Below are 23536 nucleotides of genomic sequence, written 5' to 3'. Positions count from 1 at the left end.
CCCTTTTAACATTTCCTGGGAGAAAAGAAATTGTCAGCTGGGCCTGGTCAGCACTTCTGCTTTTGGGGAGATAAGACAGGTGGAGAAAGTTAGAAGTATGCTTAGGGAGCAAAGAGGGATGGAAGGGCTTAAAAACTTGTGGCCTCCAGCTCAGCAGCCTCCCAGGCCCATTGTAGGGCCGAGGTGCAGCATGAATTGCCACCCATGTTCTCTGGTACCCTTTCTCTGGGAAGGACAGTCGGGCCTTCTGACCTTCCTTAGAGTCCACTCCCTTTCCCAGCGTTTGAACGTTGTCAATCGTTCTCCAGTTCCAGGCAGAACCACATCATTGGTTAGGTTTAGGCTTTCCGTGTTCAGTCGCATTTGGTGATGTTCCAGCGGCGTCTTCCTCAAGTTATTCCCAGGCTTTTTTTTTGCCCCCCTTGATGTATACTTGATGTACAATATTATGTAAGTTACAGGTGTATAATATAGTGATTCATAGTTGTTAAAGATTATACTCCATTTATAATTATTATACAATATTGGCTGTATTCCCCATGTCATACAGTATATCCTTGTAGCTCATTTTATACCTAATAGTTTGTTCTTCTTAACCCCCACCCCTATATTGCCCCTCCCCCCTTCCCTCTCCCCGCTCGTAACCACTAGTTTGTTCTCTGTATCTGTGAGTCTGCTGCTTTTTTGTTAAATTCACTAGTTTGTTATATTTTTTAGATTCCACATATAAGTGATAACATACAGTATTTGTCTGACTTACTTCACTTAGCATAATGCCCTCCAAGTTCATCTATGTTGCTCCAGATGGCAAGATTTCATTCTTTTTTCTGGCTGAGTAGTAGTCCGTAGTATATACGTATACCACATCTTCTTTATCCACTCCTCTGTTGATGGACATTTAGGTTGCTTCCACATCTTGGAAATTCTAAATAATATTGCTGTGAACATTGGGGTGCATGCATCTTTTCAGATTAGTGTTTTGCACGTACTTTTCAAATTAGTGCTTTGGAGGTTTTTTTATATACCCAGGAGTGGAATTGCTGGGTCATATGGTGGTTCTTTTTAGTTAGTTGGGAAACGTACGTACTGTTTTCCACAGTGGCTGCACCAATCTACATTCCCAGCAACAGTGTAGGAGGGTTCCCTTTTCTCCACATCCTCACCGACGTTTGTTATTTGTGTTCTTTTTTATGATAGCTATTCTGACCGGTGTGACTTGATCTCTCATTGTGGTTTTGATTTGCATTTCCCTGATGATTAGTGATGTGAGCATCTTTTCATGTGCCTGTTGGCCATCTGCATGTCCTCTTTGAAAAAATGTCTATTCAGGTTTTCTGCCCATCTTTTTTAATCAGGTGGTTTGTTTTTTTGATGTTGAGTTGTATGAGCTGTTTATATATTTTGGATATTAACCCCCTACCAAATCATTTGCAAATATTTTCTCCCGTTCAGTAGGTTGTCTCTTCATTTTGTCGATGGTTTCCTTTGCTGTGCAAAAGCTTTTATGTTTAGTTTGTTTATTTTTGCTTTTCTTTCCTTTGCTTTAGGGGACAGATCCAGAAAAATATTGCTACGATTGATGTCAACGAGCGTTCAGCCTATGTTTTCCTCTAGGAGTTTTATGGTTTCCAGTCTTACATTTACGTCTTTAATCCATTTTGAGTTTACTTTTGTGTATGGTGTTAACCAGGTGTTCCCAACCATGTGTTCAAGAGCCCCAGCTCTCTTGGGTCAGGGGCCCCAAGTTGGGAAGCACTATGCCATGGAGCCGCCAGGAAAGCACGCTGTGGGCTGGAGCGGTGGGAGGGAAGGAAGGTGGGTTAGCACAGTTAAGTACAGTGAAAGGTGGGGTACAGTGTTGTAGAAAGGGGCCACGGTATGGACAGAGGCAGAGTGACAGGAAAGTCAGTTTTGGTGGGAAAAGGTCAGGGCTGTCTTGGGAAGACCAGAGCTGGGGTCCCTTACTCAGCAATTAGATCTTCTCTGAGGCATCGCACCTCTCTGAGCCTCCGCTCTCCTGTCTGCATCATGGGTGTAGAGCTAATATTCCTCAGAGTAGTATCAGGATTACGTGAGGTAAAGAAGTAAAAGTGCCAGACAGAGTGCTGATGGTACTGCTTGTTGGAGCTGTTGTATTTTTCCTCGTTTCATATATTTCTGATAACATACTTGTTCAGAGGGAGGGAGGGCCCTCCCTGCCCCGAAGTCTTCATTCAAGAGGTGTGTGTTATCCCTCTTTAAAAAGATAAACTGTCACAGCCATACGGGAGAGGGGAGAAATGGGTGAAACCAGAGTGCTTGGGAGTTGATACGGTGAAAGCTGGTGTGGAAACGTCTTGGGAGTTACCCTACCACTGTCTGCTTTTGTATATGTTTGAGACTTTCCATAGTATATTTTTTAAGTTAAAACATGGGTTCACAGATAAAGCCCCTTTACAGAGCAACCTCCTGACGGGCTCCTCTCACCTGCACTTCCAGCCTCTCCAGTCTGTCCTCACCCTGCAGCTCCAGTGGCCTTTCTGCAAGAGGCCTAGGAAGGGGGTTTAGTGTGTCTCGGGGCTTGACTTGGGCCCCTTGTCCCTTCCTGGGAGGCGCACTCACCAGTATTCCAGCTGCCCCAGTCAGGCCTGACCCTCCATCTGTCTCAGCAGGCCTGCCGCACCCTCATGGGGCCTCGCTTCCCTGCCTTTCTGTGTGTTTCTGGCACATACTCCTCCCGCCCATCGGCACCCGGGCATTCTGTAGACTGCTTGGCGAGGCGGCCCCTGGGCCAGTGCCCCCTTCTCTCTGCCTCGGTCCATGGACTGTGACTCCTCAGCCCTCTGCGTGCATTGTGATAAGGCACAGGTCCCTCTTGTAACTAACTGTCAGCTTAATCGGCAGCGTTTTTTTACTAAACTTTAATAAGAGCTGAACTTTGGGGGTACCCACTGTGAGATAGGTATTGTACTGAGCATTTATGTGTTGTTTTTAAACCATACTCTCTCCAGTATTCGATACCTATCGTAATTTTTTAAAAATAAATTTGTTTGTTTTTGGCCGCGTTGGGTCTTTGTTGCTATGCGCGGGCTTTTCTCTAGTTGCGGCGAGCAGGGGCTACCCTTCGTTGCAGTGCGCGGGCTTCTCATTGCGGTGGCTTCTCGTAGCGGATCACGGGCTCTAGAGCGCAGGCTTCAGTAGGTGGCTTGCGGGCTCAGTAGTTGTGGCTCACAGGCTCTAGAGCGCAGGCTCAGTAGTTGTGGCGCACGGGCTTAGTTGCTCCGTGGCATGTGGGGTCTTCCCGGACCACGGCTCGAACCGGTGTCCCCTGCATTGGCAGGTGGATTCTTAACCACTGCGCCACCAGGGAAGCCCTTCATAATGTTTTAAAACTAAAGCAACCATTTACTATTACAAAAGCAGTATATGTTCTTGGTAGAAATATTAGAAAGTACAGCTCAACAAAAATAAGAAAATACCACGGGGGAAGGGTAAGCTGGGACGAAGTGAGAGAGTGGCACGGACATATATACACTACCAAGTGTAAAATCGATAGCTAGTGGGAAGCAGCTGCATAGCACAGGGAGATCAGCTCGGTGCTTTGTGACCACCTAGAGGGGTGGGGTAGGGAGGGTGGGAGGGAGACGCAAGAGGGAGGGGATATGGGGATATACGTATATGTATAACTGATTCACTTTGTTAAAAAGCAGAAACTAGCACACCATTGTAAAGCATTTATACTCCAATAAAGGTGTTAAAAAAAAAAAAAAGAAAACACCATATGCCTTACCCTCAAGGATTGCCACTCTTAAAAAGGCGATTGTCTGTCTTTCCACATTGTTAAAATGCAGATGTGTGTGTGTGTGTAGTTAGTGTTTACCAAAATGAGAGCATACTGTACGTGCTGTTTTAAAATTTTTTAATTGTGGTAAAATGTACATAACATAAATTTACCCTCTTAACCATTTTTAAGTGTTCAGTTCAGGAGTAGTGAGGACATCACACTGTTGTGCAGCCATCACCACCATCCACCTCCAGAGCTCTTTTCGTCTTCCCAGCCTAAAGCTGTGTCCCCTTTAAACACTAACTCCTCATTCTGCTTCCCCCAACCCCTGACAACACCCGTTCTCCTCCCTCTCTCTGAATTTGACTATTCTAGGCACCTCTCATAAGTGGAATCACACAGTGCTGTCTTTCTGTGTCTGGCTTCCGTCAGTTGGCATAACATCCTCAAGGTTCATCCCTGTTGTAGCACAAGTCAGACTTTCCTTCCTTTTTAAGGCTGAGTAATATTCCATTGTACGTGTAGACCACATTTTGTTTATCCATTCATCCTCTGATGGATGCTTGGATTGTTTTCACCTTTTGGCTACTGGGAATAATGCGCTATGAACAGGGGTGTACAAATACTTGAGTTCTTGCTTTCAGTTCTTCTGTGTATATACCCAAGAGTGGAATTGCTGAATCATGTGGTAATTCTATTTTTAATTTTTTGAGGAACCGCTGTACTGTTCTACATAGCGGCTACACCATTTTACTGTATATTCTGTTATATAATATGCTTTTTTCAGTTAATAATCTTCAACTTGCCATGTCAATAAATTATCTGATACCTGGTCTGTACTCAGATTTCCCCATTTGTCCCACAAATGTTTCTTACAGCTGGTTTGTCCAAACCAGAATATAATCCAGGGCCAAATATTGCATTGGTTATTACATACCTTATTCTGTCTACTAATCTAGTGCAGTTTCCTCCTTTTTAAATTTTCTTCTTTTAACAGCTTTATTGAAGTATAATTTACATACCATATGTAGGGACTGTGTCTATATGTAGCCTATATAGGCTGTATAATAGTCTTTATAAGGACCATTCTGTTCCTATAGATTTGCCCCTTTTTTTAACACTGCTTGTAAATGGGTTCATGCAACATGTGGTCTTTTGTGTCTAACTTATTTCACTTACTATAGTGTGTTTGCATCTCATCCTTGTAGCATGTATCATTATTCATTCCTTTTTATTGCCAAATAATATCCCGTTGTATGGATATATTACATTTTGTTTATCTGTTCACCAGTTGATGGAATTGTCAGTTTTCACTTTTTGACTATTCTGAATAATGTTGCTATGAACATTCATGTATTATACACGTATTTGTGTGAACATATGTTTTCATTTCTCTTGGGTAAACACCTAGGACTGGAATTGTTGAGTCATATGGTAAATTTATGTTTAAGTTTTTAAGAAACCACCAAATCATTTTCCAAACCCGGGTCCCCTCCCCTTATTTTTTTCCACGACACTTCCTTGGTAAAGAGATCTGGCCCACATACTGCCTCTTCTTTTGTATTTATCTGGTTGCTTCCTCATGAGGTCTTTTAGCTTGTTCCCAATCCCCCTGTATTTCCTATAAACTAGAAGTTAGATCTGAAGTTTTGTTGGGTTCAAGTTAAATGTTTTTGGCTAGGATACGTGGCAGGTTATGTTGTATACTTCATTCATGTTGGGTAACATCAGCAGACATGTAATGTGTGAGGTTTTTTGTTGTTTGTTTTTCCATATAGATACTGGGTCCAGCATCATTTGTTGAATTACCTTGACACGTTTATCAAAAGTTAATTGATCGTGCATGTGTGCTTCTACTGACAAGCTTTTTAAAGAGCTTTCCTCAGCCTCCTTGAGCTCCAGTTTCTGTCTCTTCACCTCAGCAAGACAGCAGTGGTCTGCTTGGGGTCCCCCTCCCTGCACCAAGGTCCAACATATGCCTCAAGGCAGAAAGCCCGGCCGCCTCCCTTGTTTTCCTTCTCTTCAAGGGCCAGTCTTGTGTTGCCTTTTGTGGATGTCTGAAAGCAGTTGTTTCATACATTTTGTTCTGTTTTCTAGTTTTTCACAGTGGAAGGGCAGGTTCCATGCTCCTCCAAAGCTAGAAGCCAAAATCTGTTCTTTCTCTTTCTTCTTCTTTTTTATTTTATTTTATTTTATTTTATTTTTTTGCTGTATGCGGGCCTCTCACTGTTGTGGCCTCTCCCGTTGCGGAGCACAGGCTCCGGACGCGCAGGCCCAGCGGCCATGGCTCACGGGCCCAGCCGCTCCGCGGCATATGGGATCCTCCCAGACCGGGGCACGAACCCGTATCCCCTGCATCGGCAGGCGGACTCTCAACCACTGAGCCACCAGGGAGGCCCTCTTTCTTCTTCTTGTACTTTACTTTGAATAGTTTCTATTGCTTTGTCTTCAAGTTTTCTGAGATTTCCTTATATAGTGTCTAATCTGCTGTTACAATGTAATTCTCATTTCATATATTGTAGTTTTCACTTCTAGAAGTTCCATTTGGTTCTTCTTTATATCGTCCATTTCTTCCCATGTTATTTTTGTGTTTTCCTTAAAATCTTCATATAGAACATATCTGTAATAGCTGGGTTATATAAAACATATATGTAATAGCTGGGGTTTTTTGTTTTGTTTTTAACTTTTTATGTTATATTGGAGTATAGCCGATTAACAATGTTGTGATAGTTTCAGGTGCACAGCAAAGTGACTCAGTCATACCTATACGTGTATCCGTTCTCCCCCAGACTCCCCTCCCATCCAGGCTGCCACATAACACTGAGCAGAGTTCCCTATGCTATGCAGTAGGTTCTTGTTCATTATCCTTTTTAAATATAGCAATGTGTACATGTCAGTCCCAAACTCCCTAACTATCCCTTGCCTCCACCCTTCCCCCCTGGTAACCATAAGTTCATTCTCTAAGTCTGTGGGTTGTTTTGTTTTGTAAATACGTTCATTTGTATCATTTCTTTTTAGATTCCACATATAAGCCATATTATGTGATATTTTTCTTTCCCTGTCTGACTTTATTTCACTCAGTGTGACAATCTCTTGGTCCATCCATGTTGCTGCAAATGGCATTATTTCATTCATTTTTATGGCTGAGTAATGTTCCATTGTATATATGTACCACATCTTCTTTTTTATTTTCTATTTATTATTTCTTGAATCAGTCATACATATACATCTGTTCCCACATCCCCTCCCTCCTGCATCTCCCTCCCTCCCACCCTCCCCATCCCATCCCTCCATGTACCGCATCTTCTTAATCCACTCCTCTGTCGGTGAACATTCAGGTCGCTTCTGTGTCTTGGCTATTGTAAACAGTGCTGCAATGAACATTGGGGTGCATGTATCCTTTCAGACCATGTTTTTCTCCAGATATATGCCCAGGAGTAGGATTGCAGGGTCATATGGTAGCTCTGTTTTTAGTTTTTTTTTTTTTTTTTTTTTTTTGCGGTATGCGGGCCTCTCACTGTTGTGGCCTCTCCCGTTGCGGAGCACAGGCTCCGGACGCGCAGGCCCAGCGGCCATGGCTCACGGGCCCAGCCGCTCCGCGGCATATGGGATCCTCCCAGACCGGGGCACGAACCCGTATCCCCTGCATCGGCAGGCGGACTCTCAACCACTGCGCCACCAGGGAGGCCCCTGTTTTTAGTTTTTTAAGGAACCTCCATGCTGTTCTCCATTAGTGGCTGCACCAATTTACATTCCTACCAACGGTGCAAGAGGGTTCCCTTCTCTCCACACCCTCTCAAGCATTTATTGTTTGTGGATTGTTTGATGATAGCCTGTCATAGCTGGTTTTAAAGTCCTAGTCTGCTGAGTCCATCATCTGTCATTCCTGTTAATTGACTAATTTTTCTCCTGGTTATGGGTCACATTTTCCTGCTTTTTGGTATGTCTAGTAATTTTTGATTGGATGCCAAACATTGTGAGTATTTTGAGCATTTGGATTTTTTTGTCTTCCTTCAAAGAATGTTAAAGTTTGTTTTAGTTGACAATAAGTTATTTGCTATCAGCTAGATCGTGTTGAAGCTTGTTTTAAAAAAAAAAAACTTTATTAGGGCAGGTCTAAAATCTCTTTATTTGGGGACTTGTTTACCCTTAATGCCAAGGCATGTCCCTCTACAGTTTCCTCTGAGTATTCAGCCGGGCCTCTCTGCTCTGGCTGGACAGAACTAGATTGCCTCCCAGTTGTTCTTTCAGGGCCAGAATGGGACAACTAAGTGGAACATTCTTACACGTGTCTCCTGGTGCTCCACTGTCTTCTTTGAGCCTCACCACAGTTGATAGTAGAGTGTAGGCAGTGTAATTTTTGTTTTATAGGTGAAGGTAGGAAGGCCCAGGGAAGTTGGTTTTGTGACTTGCTTACACGTGGCACAGCTAGATCTTGAGCCCAGGTCTCTGACTCCTTTACAACCACACCCTTTAAAATCCACGAGAACAGAGCAGTCTTTCAGTGTGCATTTTCTCAATCCTGAGGCTCACATTTTACGTATGTGGCATATCTTAAATCAAGAGGATATATCTTAAGACAAATGCATGGGATCATTTTTCTTCCAGAAAAGCTGTCATTGAAATAGACGTGGTGCATCTAAAATCACTGTCTTAGAGACAAGGACATAAGTGTATCTCCGGTGCCCAGTAGAGCCTTGATACATAGCATATGCACAGTGTGTGTTTATATGCTGGGTTCAAGAATTTGGTGATTTTATAAAGCAAAGTGTGCTTCTAAAAGTCTTATGCCGGGGCTTCCCTGGTGGCGCAGTGGTTGAGAGTCCGCCTGCTGATACAGGGGACATGGGTTCGTGTCCCGGTCCGGGAAGATCCCACATGCCGCGGAGCGGCTGGGCGCATGAGCCATGGCCGCTGAGCCTGCGTGTCCGGAGTCTGTGCTCCGCAACGGGAGAGGCCACAGCAGTGAGAGGACCGCGTACAGCACAAAAAAAAAAAAAAAAAAAAAAGTTTTATGCCTCTGCTTGTCTCATCAGGTATTTTATGCATGGTGTGTGTCGTGAAGGAAACCAGTGCCTGTTCTCACATGACTTGGCAAACAGCAAGCCATCTACCATCTGCAAATACTACCAGAAGGGCTGCTGCGCCTATGGACCTCGTTGCAGGCAAGAACCCGCTTCTGTCGCCAGCTGTTACACTGAGTTCACTACCTTCAGGGGTTTAAATCCTGGGTCTTGATGATGGGAAAACTTTAGTTTAAAAGTAATGTTACAAAGATAATTTTGAAACTTCAAATTTAGTACCATAAAAATAATTTTAATTTTTCAGAGTCACTTTTCATGCCTATTCTTATGAGTCTATAGTTATAAATTTGCCCTCACAGTATACATAAGATTTTCTGTCTTGCCTTTTTTTTTAACATGTCATAAGCTCCTTCCAGTGCTGCTACTTTATGTCTTACCTGTAATTTTATAATTCTTCATAATGTTGACGTACCATCATTTTATTAACTGTCCCTCTATTAGATACTTAAGGGGCTTCCAGTTTTTTGCTATGAGTGCAGTGAACATTGATGAGCATGTAGAATCTTCCTTTTTTACTGACATCTGTAGGCAAGTTTTGTAACTTCTAGACAGGAGAACATTCCAAAACCTGTTCCTGTGCTGTTGTAGTGAAGGGCTGCTCTGCTTTCCTGGGCTGCAGAGCTCCCTTCAGTCCTTCCTCTGTGCTGCCTGGGATGTGGGAAGTTGGCCCACTCTGCCCTCCCCCTGCCAGTGGGCGCCCCCAAGAGACAGTCCAGGAGAAGCCAGTCAGTCAGCATCTCCAGAACCGTCGGGCTCTCTTTGTGTGGTCTGGGCAGTACATCTGTCCCACTCAAGTCCCACAGGACACTTAAGTGGAGGTGATAGACAGCAGTGTACTACTCACTCTGAATTGCCAGGTAATTCTTACTAATTGATAAGACTTTTATCAATTAAAATACGGGAAACGATTGTCTCATTGTCCACGTCTACAGATGGAGCAGAAGTAGGGATGTTCCAGGTCTGGGGAATGCGGGAGGGATGCACGTGCGTGTGGTGTGTCCGTAACGCATCTGCTGTGTGTTTTCAGATACGATCACACGAGGCCCTCTGCTGCAGCTGGTGGGGCCATGGGCACTGTTCCCCACGGGGTGCCCTCCCTGGGTTTCCACAGTCCTCACCCTCCTTCCGACCTCACTGCATCAATCGTGAAAACTAACTTACACGAGCCTGGGAAACGTGAAAAGAGGACGTTGGTACTTAGAGACCGAAGTGAGTGAGCAGAATCCTTCTGTTGCCTTTCTGAATAGCACTCTTGCTTTCCTTGGCCTTCTCTTGTCAAGGGGGCTCCTAACCTCACACCCAGAACAGTCCTGAGAACAGGCTTCATCTGGCTGCAGAGCGTTCAGATGACGCATTAGGCCTCGTGTCCTTGGCGGGGCGGAGCGCCAGGTTTGCCTGGCAAAACATTGAACGTGGCCTTTTTGTCACCATGTAACTGTCATCTGCATAGCGTGGTTGCCCAACTCTGAGAAGCACCAAGCTGTTCATTTCAAAGCTACATATTTTGTTGAAGAGCACGTTTCACTGTTTGTCTTCTTGGTCAGTTCATAGTCTTAGTTCTTAGGCTGAGCCAGCTCCACCTTTGGAAATAGAATAGCATGTTCAGGTTTGGGGCGTGATTTGTACCCTGGAGCAGGGTAAATGTTAGAAGCATGATGGGTAGGCGGCAGCTCCCAAGTGAGAAGCGGGTGGGTGGCCGAAGGACCCAGAGACTTGCTCCAGATTTTCATTCTCCTTCACTTTAAAAAGATTGGTAACTTTACTGGTAAAAAGGAAACCACTGTATTCTATTGACCTCTTTCTGAATTCCTTTTGACTTATACTTTGTTTTCTTTTAAATTTTTTTTTTTTAAGTGTAACTGGTCCATGTGTTGAGATTTCCATACTTGGCATTTTTAAAAAGGAACTTTAGTGTTATTTTATATAAACATATCATGGTCTGGTTTGCTATTTCCCTATGTTGCCAATTATGTTTCTTTGTTTTTTATTATGATTCTAAGTAATATCACTCTGAACATTTTTTCCTTTTATTTTTCCCCTCTTGGCCTGTTTTTTTCCATACATCCCAAGAGTGAAATTCCCAAAGTCAGGGTTAATTTGTCAGGTTTTGACTGATTGCTTACCAGAAAGGTTGGGCCAGTTTTCATGTGTGTGTGTGTGTGTGCTGTGTGTTTTATTTTAAGATCTCTCTGGCATGGCTGAAGAAAAGACTTGCCCAAGTGTGGTGAGTAATCCCGGAGGCTGCAGTGACCCGCAGAACAGCCCGGAGCTGAAGCCGCATTCCTACCTAGAAGCAATCAGGAGTGGTCTCGACAGCTTAGAAGCTAGCAGCTCCTACGGCAGCGAGCAGCAGCTGTGCCCCTATGCAGCTGCCGGGGAGTGCCGATTTGGGGATGCTTGTGTCTACCTGCATGGGGAAGTGTGTGAAATCTGTAGGTTACAAGTCCTGCACCCCTTCGACCCAGAGCAAAGGAAAGCTCACGAGAAGGTACAGTTGCAAGCCTTTATGTGAACTCGTTTTAAGGAATTTGAAGTGCACTAAGTGACAAAATCGGTACTTCTGTAAGCATCCTTCTGCCAGTAATACCTGCATTCTGTACCTGGCCAGCCAGGCCGAGTTCTGGAGAATTTGAGGAGTTCAGTGTTGGAAGGGACCTTGCAGGTCATTAGGCTCCCGTGTTTGTGTGGGCTTCTGCTCAGCACAGGGCTGTGGAGGTTGTCTGAACCCTCTGCCGTCTCCCGGGGGGTGTTCAGGTGAGCACAGGTTAGAGCTTCCCTCCTCCCCAGGGACATGACATCCGGGTGCTGTGCTGTGGGTTCAGCTCATGTGTGCATCCACTGTGCGAGGGCCTGGGTCCTAGGTCCTTTGCATTGACTCTGGTGCCTGATGCATGGTGCTGCGCAGGGGACATGCTCTGTTCACCTGCCTCCTGAGTGAAGGGATTCGTTCAGTAACTGGTTCTCGTAGAAAGAAGTGATGCTGCTGACCTCTGACCCTGGCCTGTCAGCCTGATGTTTTAGATTAAGGGTTATTTGGCATTAACGGCGTTGGTGTTGGGAAAGGCAGTACCCAGAGGGGCAAGGAGACCAGGGTCCCAGTCTTTGGGACTTCCTTGACCCCACAGTGGCCCTCTAATCTTCTTGGGCCTCTGGTCTCGGCTTTAAGTTGGAAGTGACCGTGAAGCAGTGCCGACAGGCAGGGGGGCGAGCCAGTGGTGGTCTTGAGAGAGCTTTGTGTCCCGAATGCAGGGCGTGGCCAGGCCTGCCTGAAGCAGCCACAGTCCCCGTTCCTTCCCGATCCTGGTTGTACTGTGTGGCTGGCAGTCACGCTGGGCTCTCACCACTCCCCAGCCCAGAACCAAAGGTTTCCTTCCTCCCTCCCTGTACTTCAGATCTGCATGTCAACATTCGAACACGAGATGGAGAAGGCCTTTGCCTTCCAGGCGAGTCAGGACAAAGTGTGCAGCATCTGCATGGAGGTTATCCTCGAGAAAGCGTCAGCCTCGGAGCGGAGGTTCGGGATCCTTTCCAACTGCAACCACACGTATTGCCTGTCCTGCATCCGGCAGTGGAGGTGTGCCAAGCAGTTTGAGAACCCAATCATCAAGTAAGTGCAGCAGGGATCTTACCTATAGAATCTGGGAGAAGGTTTGATTTGGGATCTTCTTCCATCCACAGGGAAGCCTTCCCTTGTCCTCCACAGGTGAGTGGTGAGTCCTTGAGCAAGGACTTGAGCAAGTCGCAGACCCTCCCTGAGCCCAACTGCCTTTTCCTTTAAAACGCGGGTGACAATTCCTGCCAGGCATTTAGGGTGTTGGGGGGACACTCCGCAGGGATCCTCTTTGTGAGAAGGCCCATTTGACTCTGGCACAGTTACTGGTGGTCCGCCCGTAGGCCGGTTGCCTTTTTTTCTTTAATCTGTAACGTAGGGCTTATTTGAGGACTAAATGAAATAGTGCATGTAACACATTTCACGTAATGTCTGATACATGGGATGTACTCAGTGAGCCAACACAGGGTTTTATCCCCCAGCTTTACTGAGAGATAACTGACACATAACATCATAGAATTCTTAACTTCCGCAGTGGGGTGGGAGAAAAGCTAAGTCATAGTGAGAAGTTACCACGTGCGGTGTACTGTTAGAAACTTCAAATACATGAAGTTGTAATTCTCTCAGAGACCCTCTGATCATCATTCTCATTTTATGTGTAGGGAAACTCAGGTATGGTGAGGTCAAGTAACTTGCCTGAAGTCACACATTCGTGTGGTAAAATAACAGCTTTATTGAGATAAAAATGTACAATTCAGGGTTTTTTTTTAATATATTCTTAGTTGTGCAGCTTCTGTTACTGTAGTCTAATTTTAGAACATTTTCATCATCTTAAAAAGAAACCTCTACCTATAGTCACTGCCTGCTCATTCCTCTTTCCAGCCCCTGGCAACCACTAATCTCCTTTCTCTATGAATTTACGTGTTCTGGAAATTTCATATAAATGGAATCATACAGTATATGGCCCTTCTGTCTGGCTTCTTTCACTCAGCATGTTTTCAGAGTTCACCCATATTGTAGCATGGATCAGTACTCCACTCTTTTTTAGTGACTATAAATAATATTCCATTGTATGGCTAGACCACATTTTGTTTGTGCATTCATCAGTTGATGGACATTTGGGTTGTTTCCACCTTTTGGCTATCTGTTATGGCTAGTGTGCCTATGAACATTTGTGTATTTGTCTGAACACTATTTTCAGAACTTTTGGGTATACCCTTAGGAGTGGAGTTGCTGGGCATATGGGAACTCTGTGTTTAACATTTTGAGAACCTGCCAGACTGCCATCCAAAGTGGCTGAACCATTTTACATCCCCATCAGCAACATAGGAGGATTCCAGTTTCTCCACATTCTTGCCAGCACTTAGTTGTCTTGATTTCTGATGTCAGCCATCCTAGCAGGTATGAAGTGGTGCCTTAGTGTGGTTTTGATTTGCATTTCCCTGATAACTAATGGTACTGAGCATCTTTTTCTGTGCTTATTGGCCATTCTGGAGAAACGCCTACTCAAATCGTTTCCCCATTTTAAAATTAGGTTGTCTTTTTTATTGTTGAGAAGAGCATGTTTCAACAGTAAATTAGGTTAGAGGATTGCGTTTGTACCTTTTAGAATTCCGGGGTGGGAAACAAACACCTGGAGCAGTCATGCATCTGAGCACAAGGCTTAGTGGTGGAGTGTGCACAGGATTTGTAACTGAATCTCTCCGTTACTAACCCGATTCTTATTTCAGGTCTTGTCCAGAGTGCCGTGTGATATCAGAGTTTGTGATTCCAAGTGTGTATTGGGTAGAAGATCAGAACAAAAAGAACGAGTTGATTGAAGCTTTCAAACAGGGGATGGGGTAAGTGCTCTGTGCTCAAGCGTGATCTGGTGCGGGCCTGGCTCTTGTTTCTGTCTTTGCTTCGTGCAGGGCCTCCCCTGTGGGGAGGCCACTCAGTGTCTTTTCTCTTGGGCAGCGTGCTGGGCTCTGGGGACAGAGATGAGCAAGCAAGGCCGTGGTGAAGTGGACTTGCTTAACAGTTCTTAAGCTGAGCAGTATCCCTTAGAAATCCTGCTTGCAGTGCTAAGATAGCCTTTCTATCTCTGATCATTCGTTCAACAAATAGAGATGAAAGATCGGTCTGATAGGCCTTTTCTAGTTGCTGGAGATACAGCATTAAACAAATCAGACAAAAATCCCGGCCCTCACACAGTTCACATTCTACTGAAGGAAAAAAAGAAGAAGAAGAAGAAACAAACAAGAAAATAGGAAAATGTTTATTAGATGGTGGGGCTAAGGAGTGAAATAAGCCTGGGAATGGGGATAGGAAATGAGGGGATTGCAGTTTCCATGCTGGAGCCCAGAGGACACGTCAGTAAGGCGACCTGTGAGCAGAGACCTCGAGGAGGCAAGGCGGCGAGCCATGTCCATGTGACTGAGAAGAGCGCTCCAGAGGGAGGGGGAGGGGCTGTCACTGCAGAGAAAGCTCTGAGGCTGGAGCGTGTCTGCCTTGTTCGGAACAGCAAGGCGGAGCTGCAGGAGAGAAGCAGGTGCAGAGAACACTGGAGACGAGGACAGGGGGAGTGGGGTGAATTGTGTCGGGCTCTGTAGGTCATTGGATAGACTAGCTTTTTTATTCTGGCTGAGGTGGGCAGCCACCATACGATTTTGACCAGAGGAGTGACATGATCTGATACATATTCTGAAAGGACCACTGTGGCTGAACCACTGAGAATATATTGAAAGAGGCGGCAAAAGTGGAAATGGGGAGACCAGTCAGGCTGTTACAACAGTCCAGGCGAGATGTGGCAGTGGCTTGGACCAGGGTAGAAGACATGGAGGTGATGGGAAGTGGTCGGATTCTGGATCTGTTTAGAAGAACTGGGATGGATTTGCTGATGCGTTGAATACGGTGGAGGGGTGGAGGATTCCGATTTCACTTCCAGTGTTACCACTTTTCATTTCTTTGCTGCACTTCTACTTTGTTGGCCAGTTTCCTCTTTCAGTTATCTGTTTTTGTAAAATGTCTTGTGGATGTATCATTGGGAAACAAGGAGGCAACACGGCTCCACTGAATAACAGATGCACAGTGACCAGTCACCGACAGACTTGGGAGGAGAGTTAAGATGGTCAGTCACTGACCATGGTGCACATGTGTTGTTCGTATGATGGTTTGGGCTGAAGAGCTGACAGTGTATGCTTCACATGGTCACTCACAGTTGTGTGTTGTGATGACAAATTTGAACTGTGTTGCTGGGGGACCAGTGGCACTTAACGAAACCATGGTGCATTCATTTCCTGTGGCTGCTGTAAACATTACCACAGGCTGGGTGCTCAAAACACCAGACATCTGTTCTTTCACACTTGTGGAGGCTGGAAGTCCAAAATCCAGGTGTGGGCAAGGGTGGCTCCTGGTGGAGACTCTGAGGGAGAATTTGTTCCAGGCCCCTCTCCTGGCTTCTGGGCAAAGCGTTAACTCCAGTCTCTGCCTTTGTCTGCTCTGTCTCTCTCTCTCCCCTCTGACTCGTGTAAGGGTCTCTCGTAAGACCCTCCCATTAATCCAGGATGATCTCATCTTGAGATCCTTAACTCCATCAGCAAAGATCCTTTCTCCAAATAAAGTCACATTCACAGGTAGCAGGGCTTAGGATTTTGACCTGTCTTTTGGGGGCCACTATTCAACTCACCGTACATGGTGTATCAGTCTGTTCCAGATTAACAACAGACTGGGTGGCTTATAAACGGCAGGCATTTATTTCTCACAGTTCTGGAGGCTGGGAAGTCCAAGATCAAGGTGCCAGCATGGTCGGGTTCTAGTGAGGGCCAGCATCCTCTCACTGCATCCTCACATGGTGGAAGGGGTGAAGGAGCTCGCGGGCTCTCTTCTTACAAGAGCACTAATGCCATTTGTGAGGGCTCCACCCTCATGACTTAATCACCTGTCTCCTAATTCTATCCCACTGGACATTAGGATTTCAGTATATGAATTTTAGGGGCATCCAAACATTCAGACCATAGCACATGATCAGAACCTTGCAAAGCAAGTGCCGCCTGTTTACCCCGGCTGATCTGTGCCCCTGTTGATGGATACCTCTGTGGTTTCTGCTGTGTTAGCTATTTTGAATATTGTTTAGAATTCCATTTTAACTTGCAGCTTTTTAGCTTATCTGTTTTTTTAAAATGGTTTTTTCTTGGGATTACAATATACTCCTAATATTTAAGTCAGAATTAATGTTCCTGCTGCCTTATATAATATGCAGTTACTTCCTCATTACCATCTTTGTGCTACAGATATAATGCATATGCATTATGTTTACATACATTAGAACTGCACAAGGTAATAATATAATTTTTTATTATTTAGGTATAATTGACAAATAAAATTATGAAATACTTAAAGTGTACATCATGGTAATTTGATATACATTGTGAAAGGAGTCCCCCATCTAGCTAATTAACACATCCATTGCCTCACATATTTTTTTTCTACCGTCTTAGCAAATTTCAGTTGTACAATACAGTGTTGTCAACCAGTCACTGTTTTATCTTTATTCATCTTAATAGGTGATAGTTTGCACCCTTTCACCAACCTCTCCCTATTTTCCCTGCACCCTTGCCTCTTGCAACCACTTTTCTACTGTTTCTATGAGTTTTTTTTTTTAGATTCCCACATATATGTGATGCTGTCCAGTATTTGTCTTTCTCTGACTTATTTCACTTAGCATGATGCCCTCAAGGTCCATCCATGTTGTCACAAGTGGCAGGATTTCCTTCTTTCTCGTGGCTGAATATTCCATTGTGTGTGTGTGTGTTTGCGTGTGTGTATATACACACACACCACATATTCTTTATCCATTCATCTGTTAAACAACTTGTTTTCATATCTTGGATATTGTGAATAGTGCTGCAATGAACATGGGGGTGCAGGTATCTAACAGGTGTGAGGTGATATCTAATTGTGGTTTTGATTTGCATTTCCCTGATGATTAGTGAGATTGAGCATCTTTTTATGTGCCTGATGGCCATTTGTGTGTCTTCTTTGAAAAACTGTCTATTCAGTTCCTCTGCCCATTAAATCTGATTGGTTTTTTTTTTTGTTTTTTTTTTTTTTTGCTACTGAGTTGTATGAGTTCTTTGTATATTTTGGATATTCACCCCTTATCAGATATGTGACTTGCAAATATTATCTCCCATTCAGTAGGTTGTCTTTTCATTTTTTGATGTTTTCCTTTGTTCTGCAGAAGCTTTTTAGTTCCATGTGGTCCCTCTTGTTTATTTTTGCTTTTGTTGCCTTTGCTCTCAGTGTTAAATCCAAAAAACCATCTCCAAGACAGATGTCAGAGAGCTTGTTGCCTATGGTTTCATTTCTTACATTCAAGCCTTTAATGCATTTTGAGTTAATTTTTGTGTGGTACAAGATTGTGGTCCAGTTTTCCCAGCACCATTTTTTGAAAAGATTGTCCTTTCCCCATTGCATATTCTTGGCTCCTTTGTTGTAAATTAATTGACCATATATGAACAGGTTTATTTATGGGCTTTCTATGGTGTTCCATTGATCTGTGTGTCTGGTTCAGTACCATACTGTTTTGATCACTATAGCTTTGTAAGCTAATTCGAAATCAGGATGTGCGGTGCCTCCAGCTTTGTTCTTCTTAGGATTGCTTTAGCTGTTCAGGACTTTGTGGGTCTGTACAAATTTTAGGATTGTTTTTTCTATTTCTGTGAAAAATGCCATTGGAATTTTGGTAGAGATTTGGGTGGTATGGACATTTTAACAGAATTCTCCTAATCCATAAGCATGGAGTATCTTCCCATTTATGTGTCATCTTTGATTTCATTCATCAGTGTCTTGCAGTTTTCAAGTGTATGACTCACCTCCTTGGTGTTTCTAGGTATTTTATTCTTTTTGATGCAATTGTAAATGGTATTGTTTTCTTAATTTCTCTTTCTGATGATACTTCATCAGAAAGTATCATCATCATGATGTAACAACATCATCGTTAGTATATGAAAAAACAACTGATTTTTGTATATTGATTTTGTATCCTGCAACTTTACTGTAATGTATGGGGTGTAATATTTACATGCATTAGAACCTCACAAGGTAATAATAACTTTTGCCTTAAAACGTGTATTTTTTTAAGAGTAAAAAAGTTGCTTATATTTACTCAGATATATAATTTTTCATTTGGTATGTAATTCCTTCCAATTGATACAGTTGCCCTTCAGCCTCAAGAACTGCCTTTATCATTTTGCTGATCTGCTGGTGATGAGTTTGAAGGTTTTCTTTTTATCAGAAATAGCTTTCCCCCCCCATTCTTGAAGGATATTTTCATTGAATTTATTGGTCTAATTGGTCTTATTCACATTTGCCTCCTCTTTCAATGAGTAAAATTCTGAGATAATAGTTTGGGGTTTTCAGCACTTTGCAAATGTCGTTCCTCTATATAATCTGGCCTCTGTAGTTTCTGATAAGAAGTCGTGTGTGATGCAGATTGTAGTATGTCATTTTTCTGGGTCTTTATCCTGGTTTTCAGCAGTTTGATACTTTGCCTAGGAGTGATTTTTTTCATATTTTACTGCTTGGTTTTCTCTGAATTTGTAAGTTTATATTATTTACCAAATTTAGAGAAATTCTGGCCATTGTTTCATCACATTTTTTACTACCCTGCTTTTCTTCTGGGATTCTAATTACAGGTGAGACTTTTTTATACTGTCCTATAAGTTTGGGGCTCTTTTTTTTTTTTTCAATCTTTTTTCCTCTCTGCTCATGTTCTTGAACACATGTATAGTAGCTGCTTTGAAATCCTTGTTATCTTGAAGTTAGACTCTGTTGATTGATTGTCCTTTAAGAATGGGTCACATTTTACTGATTCTTCATTGAGTTGAGTCATTTTGGATTGTAACCTAGACACTGTAAATCTTACCTTGTAGAGACTCTGGATTCTGTTAGGTTCATTTATAAAACATTAATGTTTTTGTTTTAATAGGCAGAGAAATTGTTTAGACTCAAACTCTTGGGCAGCAGTTCAAATCTCAGTTCAGTTTTTTTATCCTTAGCTGAGTTGCCTTGAGCCTGCTGCATTGATGTGTGGGTTAGGGACTGGTCCAGGATTTGGGAGGAGTTAGTATGCAGTATTTGGATGGGTCCCTCTCAGGCCCTTTTCTTTGGGGGACTGTTTCCTCCCTTCCAATGGTTGATTTCCACCAACTCTGTCTTTTTGTTCTTCAGGCCAGAAAGACTTGATTTTTCCACTGGAGTTTTAGCCACCCCACGTAGATACTTGCCTGGAGCCTGCTCTAGGTTAAGTGCTATTTCTTCTTAAAAAGATAACTCAGTCTCTTGCCATTCCATTCTTCCAGGTGTCTAATCTCTTGAAGAATCCTTTTGTTCACTCTCCAGTGCCTTCAGGTCTTTTAATAGTGTCTGTATTTCTAGTTCATCTGCAGGAAGGGTACTAAAAGCGAAACTGTGTGTATATTTTTTAAATAGTTCCTTTAAGTTGCATATTGATTACTAAAGGCTGATACCTTGCTTTACCATTTTTACCTCCTGCGATGTTCTTGTGTGTCCACCAGAGGGCAGGAGTGGCAAGGCAGAGGGGTCCTGCCTGCAGAAAGGAGCTCTGCTGCAGTTGTCCGAAAAGTCACGTTATTGCTGTTTGGGTCTTCCTGGCCTTGCTTTCTGTTGATGACAGTGTTTTCATGCATTCCACAGACATTTACTGAGCTGCAGGCCAGGTTCCCTCAAGCTAAACACCAATGTGGGATATAGAGTAAAAATCAGAAATTTCATGGGAAATTACAGAAGGACAATTATGGTACAGGTTATCTGGTGACAGATTCATCTTGAGAGGCCCTAGCCAGACGTCACAATAAAGAAGGCATTGGGATCCACCTGGTTGTGTCAGGGAAAAGCAGGATGGGAATGGCACCCTGAGCCCTGAAGCATGAATACTCCGTGCGTCGGGGTTGGGGGCTGGGATGGCAGATGGGATGACATGGATGCAGCATGGTGCAGATTTTGTGTTTGGGGAGCAGTGGGCGTGGTCCCTGTGGTTGAAAGAAGTGTGTCGAAGGATGTGGGACCTACAGGGACACAGGCACAAGTCTGAAGGGGCCTTGAGTGGTCTTTAAGAACAGGACAAGGGACACACTGGGGAAGCTCCTCTGAGGTGTGTGAAGGTGGTGAGAGGGAGGCCAGTTGAGACCGGACCATGGCAGGCAGGCAGGCAGGCAACAGAGGACGGTGCCCTGAATGCGTCAACGGTGTGGGAACCGAGAGGATGGTCGACTGGGGAGGTGCTTTGTAGGCAGAAATAACAATTGGATGTGGGCGCTGAGAACAAAGATGGAGTCGGAGTGATCTGGAGGCTTAGGTCCCCGGTAACCAGATAAGGCTGGGGGGGCAATCATTTTGGGGTGGGGACCAGATAATGTTTTGAACCTGACGAGTTTGTTAAAGCCAGCGTGCCGCAGACCCTGTTAAGAACTCGCCACTTGAGCGGTCATTTGAAGATCTGCTCAGAACCTTGGGGACAGTGGGCCATGGATGGCGTCTGGTCCACAGACTTCTGCTCAAATCCACTCCCCAGTCACCTGTGCTTGAGTCAGACCTGGTGGGAGTGGACAGCTGCTGGGGAGCTTTTCTTTGTGCTGCTCTGAGGCCTGCCTCAGGGGCTTTCACCACCATCTCTGCCGTTGTCCCCTCGTCTGAGAAAACAGGGAACACTGACGTCAAGGTCCCTTCCTTGTCTGCCACCGCCACGTACCCCATCCCCGCGGCAGCCTGCCCTTTCTGCTGGGATTTGGCTTCATTTCTGCACCTTCCCCGCCCTTCTGGCTTCTCGGGCATCTCTTCCTGTGCAACGTGGGATCACTTGCGATTACATAAGCCAAATTTCATTTCAGCGAGAAGGAATGGGAATTGTCTGTTTGGTTCTGCGTTTCCTCAGGAGCAGGGGTTCGTAACATAGGGGTCTGTAGCTAGAAACTGAAGATGGGGGGAAAATCTTTTAAACTTTCTGATAACTGTATTTTGTAGACCTATGTGTCTTCTCTTATGCATTTAAAAACATTGTTCCGAGAAGCGTTCTGTAGCACATAAGAGTTAAGAAGCCCTGCTCTGGAGGGTGGGGACCAAGGAAAATTGGAATGAGACTTGTAACTTTAGGCAGCTGCTAAAGCCTGCTGCTTTCCCTCTTGACTCCTAAGTGAAGGCTTCCTGTGGTCACCTTGACGTCATTGCTGGCCAAGAGGAAGGGGAACTTTCCTGGGTGAAGCTCCTGTTAGGACTTCGAGCTGAGGCAAGTAGCCCAGCTTCAGAACCTTGGAGCCCAGACAGCTGGCCCAGAGGAATGCTCAGGCCTACCTGCCCCTGGAGGCCTTTGGAGCACTGCAGGCTCAGAACACAGTGGGGGCCCCGTGCACGTTGAATTCCACGTGAGGCAGCATATCGTGGTGTAAGTACCGTCCAGCTTGGAAGTCAGCATCCACCCTCTCTGAGCCTCATTTTCAGCCCCTCTGACCTGAGGCTGACCTGGCTCTGGTAGGGATGGAGGAAGACAGTGGTTCCTCTGCACCCCAGATTTTCCCACTGTTCTTTTGATCCTTTCTTTCTGCTTTTCAGGAAAAAAGCTTGTAAATACTTTGAGCAAGGCAAAGGGACCTGCCCATTTGGAAGCAAATGCCTTTACCGCCATGCTTACCCTGATGGGCGGCTAGCAGAACCAGAGAAACCTCGGAAACAGCTCAGTTCTGAAGGCACCGTGAGGGTAAGAACTTCGCCATCTCTAGTCAGGAACACCACCTGTAGGCATTTCTGGGGACCGCTCCTGGCCCCTCCTCGTAGCTTTGGCAGAAGGGCGTGTGGTAGGCAAAGCTGAGTAGAAGCTACTCAGCTTTCACGTTGCCTTTAGCAATAACCAGGCATGTTTGCTGGCTGTTTTTGCAGTTCTTTAATTCAGTGCGGCTCTGGGATTTCATTGAGAACCGAGAGAGCCAGCATGTCCACAACACTGAAGACGTCGACATGACAGAGCTTGGGGACCTCTTCATGCACCTCTCCGGAGTGGAGTCATCAGAACCCTGAAGAGTAGGTGGTCGCCCTGCGTCTTCGGCTCCACCAGCCGAGCCTTCCCCCACGCCAGGGTGTGCAGAGCTTCCTTCACGGCAGCCTGGGGTGGCGCGTCACTTGGATTTGAGTGGGGTTGTATTTAACCTTGGTCTCATCCACTCCATTATTACAGCCATGGGAAGGGTGAGGATATAAAATAACCTGAACACATATATGGAGTTGCTGCTTCCCTAGTTGCTGTTTATCTTTGTTGGCACCTCAAACTCCTCAGGGGGGCCAGCTGACCAGCCAGAGTTTTCATTGATTGATTCAGACCAGCCTGGCTCCCGTCCTCGAGAACCGTGCAGCTGCCCCTAAAGCAGCAGATTCATTTATCTTACCAAAGGATTCCTGTGTGGTGAACCTCCCTAGTATACTGAAATAGTGTGGTCTACACTGGATTTGTATATTGCTTTTCAGAAACCAAGTGAGTGCTGCACACCTTAGCACAAAACTTGACTTAGGGCTCCGCAGTGTCCCAAATCAGGGGCCAAGTCTTGTTGCAGGACGTTCAGCAGACAGGTATAATAAACCTTCTTACCTGGGGGTGGGGGTGGGGCTCTTGAAGTAGCAGGAAGCAGAGATATGGCCCCTCTTTTCCGGTTTGTGTTAGGGTCACAGTCGGAGTAATCTTGCACACATGCCTCCAGGGAAACTCTCACCTGCTGGCTTGTGTCCCGAGGGCTCATGTGTGTTCTTATCTGTAGAACCTGGCTTTGATTTGAAATTTTAAACAGCACCCAAGAACAGTTTCTGGTTCTTACCTAGCGGTGGTCCTGAAGAGAACTGAGTACAAGTCTTCTGTAGTGATTTTAATTGAAGGAGCATAACCTTGTGAATCAGAAGGCGATCCAAGCCTAAATTATCTATTTTTATAGACAGCTGTAGACACCAAGTGTTTTATAAAATGCAAAACTCTTTACCTGAGTTTGGAGTTCTGAAGGGTGACAAAGGCTGAATTCAATTCCCAGCAGAGGCTCTGAGCCCATTTCCTGTTTCTTGAGTTCTGCTCCCAAAGGCATGAACAAATGGAGTTCAAGCTGT

The 23536-nt window shown here is 44.7% G+C and overlaps 1 protein-coding gene across 2 annotated transcripts in view; it reads left to right on the top strand.

Annotated features, from left to right (window-relative positions):
• Positions 1-23433, top strand: part of MKRN2 (makorin ring finger protein 2) — a 28821-nt gene extending 5388 nt beyond the window's left edge. For both annotated transcript variants that reach the window (XM_082639411.1, XM_082639412.1), the window contains exons 2-8: positions 8800-8928; positions 9875-10056; positions 11031-11335; positions 12240-12454; positions 14128-14238; positions 22007-22151; positions 22331-23433. In XM_082639411.1, the coding sequence (XP_082495537.1) occupies positions 8800-8928; positions 9875-10056; positions 11031-11335; positions 12240-12454; positions 14128-14238; positions 22007-22151; positions 22331-22468 (1225 nt within the window). In that variant the 3' untranslated portion in view covers positions 22469-23433. The remainder of the gene's footprint in view (positions 1-8799; positions 8929-9874; positions 10057-11030; positions 11336-12239; positions 12455-14127; positions 14239-22006; positions 22152-22330) is intronic.
• The last annotated feature ends 103 nt before the right edge of the window (positions 23434-23536 follow it).

This window comes from Mesoplodon mirus (genome assembly GCF_964341445.2).
Source record: "Mesoplodon mirus genome assembly, chromosome: 12".
Lineage (NCBI taxonomy): Eukaryota > Metazoa > Chordata > Mammalia > Artiodactyla > Ziphiidae > Mesoplodon > Mesoplodon mirus.
The sequence above is the reverse complement of the archived record's forward strand: the minus strand, read 5'-3'. Positions and strand labels throughout refer to the sequence as shown.